At 42.5% G+C, this 1,349-nt stretch overlaps 1 protein-coding gene across 1 annotated transcript in view; it reads left to right on the plus strand.

Moving 5' to 3' along the window:
- Positions 1–1,349, plus strand: part of LOC106012048 (regulatory-associated protein of mTOR) — a gene marked incomplete at its 5' end in the record, with an annotated part of 15,045 nt that overhangs the window by 7,327 nt on the left and 6,369 nt on the right. Inside the window, 1 exon segment of the mRNA XM_035970388.1 lies at positions 585–691. Within this exon segment, the coding sequence (XP_035826281.1) occupies positions 585–691 (107 nt within the window).

The following is a 1,349-nucleotide window of genomic DNA, read 5'->3' on the forward strand; positions in this document are numbered from 1 at the left end:
TCTGTTGTTTCTGTCTATCTTACTTGTCCCCTCTGTTGTTTCTGTCTATCTTACTTGTCTCCTCTGTTGTTTCTGTCTATCTTACTTGTCCCCTCTGTTGTTTCTGTCTATCTTACTTGTCTCCTCTGTTGTTTCTGTCTATCTTACTTGTCCCCTCTGTTGTTTCTGTCTATCTTACTTGTCCCCAGCTGTGAATGACCATAATTGTACGTGTGTGCTTCTCTCTAAGGGTGGTTGGCAGGTGCTCTGATGTGGTCTGCTTTTTTTTTCCAATCCAACATCTATCGTCCTTAACTCTCCTCCTTTTTTGTGTTTGTTACTCTCTTGTATCACCTCTAATCTCCGGCACTTATATGACCTTATTGTGTTGCAAGTGCCGTAAAACACTTACTTAATCTAAACTGACATTTAAATGAATCAAAAGATTAGAATGTAGTTATTGTTATTGTTGTTGTTATTATTATTGTTGTTATTGTTATTATTATTGTTGTTATTGTTATTTCTATTATTGTTGTTATTGGTCTTCTTATTGTAATTGTAATTATGTCCCTCATGACTGTGTCTGTCTGTGTGTGTGTGTGTAGGTTCGGGCATGGTGACAGAGTGGGAGCAGGAGACGACGACCTTGATCGCCTCGGGCAACGCTCGCATCATGCGTCTGTGGGACATGCAGCGGGAGAAGAAGATCAGTGTAAGTCACAGCGGATTTGTGGAATCGGAGTCCCCTCGGCTGTTTTTCTTTGAGATCTGGAAAGCTCAGGAATTTTTGGTGGAAGCCAGTTGGTACTTTTGTTTTGTCTCAACCTTTTGCAGCTCCAAGAACTGTTTTAGCACGTCTGTTTGTTTCTCCAGCAAGCTGATAACATAACATCCTTTGGCCAGACGGCACAATTGTACCAGAGGGAGGGAACTGTTTCTGTGAGCCACTGGGCCTTCACTACGACACCTTCCTGGTTTCCTGGTTGAAAATTTAGAATTTGAATTTTCTCGGCAACATATTTTTTAAGCTCACAGATAGCACCGACTAAGCAACTGAAATTTTCTTTTTCATAATTTTGGACTAAGGACAGTGGAAACCTGATATAAAAGGGATGGTGGGAGTAGAGAAAATGTCCTGTTATATCGGTTCCCTGTTAAATCAGAAATGCAAGGGAAGTAAGCGTTTGTGGACTAATCCAGCTGTATTTATTCATGGGTAGTTTCCCTTGCCACAAGTACCCACGGACAGGGCTTTTGGACACCACAGCCCTCTCTCGTTTCTCCTGCTGCGTGTGCTTGCAGTGGCGTGGCTTGTGTGGGCTTGCTCCATCTCTCTCTCTCTCTCTCTCTCTCTCTCTCTCTCTCTCTCT

The sequence above is a fragment of the Aplysia californica genome, unplaced genomic scaffold (assembly GCF_000002075.1).
Source record: "Aplysia californica isolate F4 #8 unplaced genomic scaffold, AplCal3.0 scaffold00011, whole genome shotgun sequence".
Lineage (NCBI taxonomy): Eukaryota > Metazoa > Mollusca > Gastropoda > Aplysiida > Aplysiidae > Aplysia > Aplysia californica.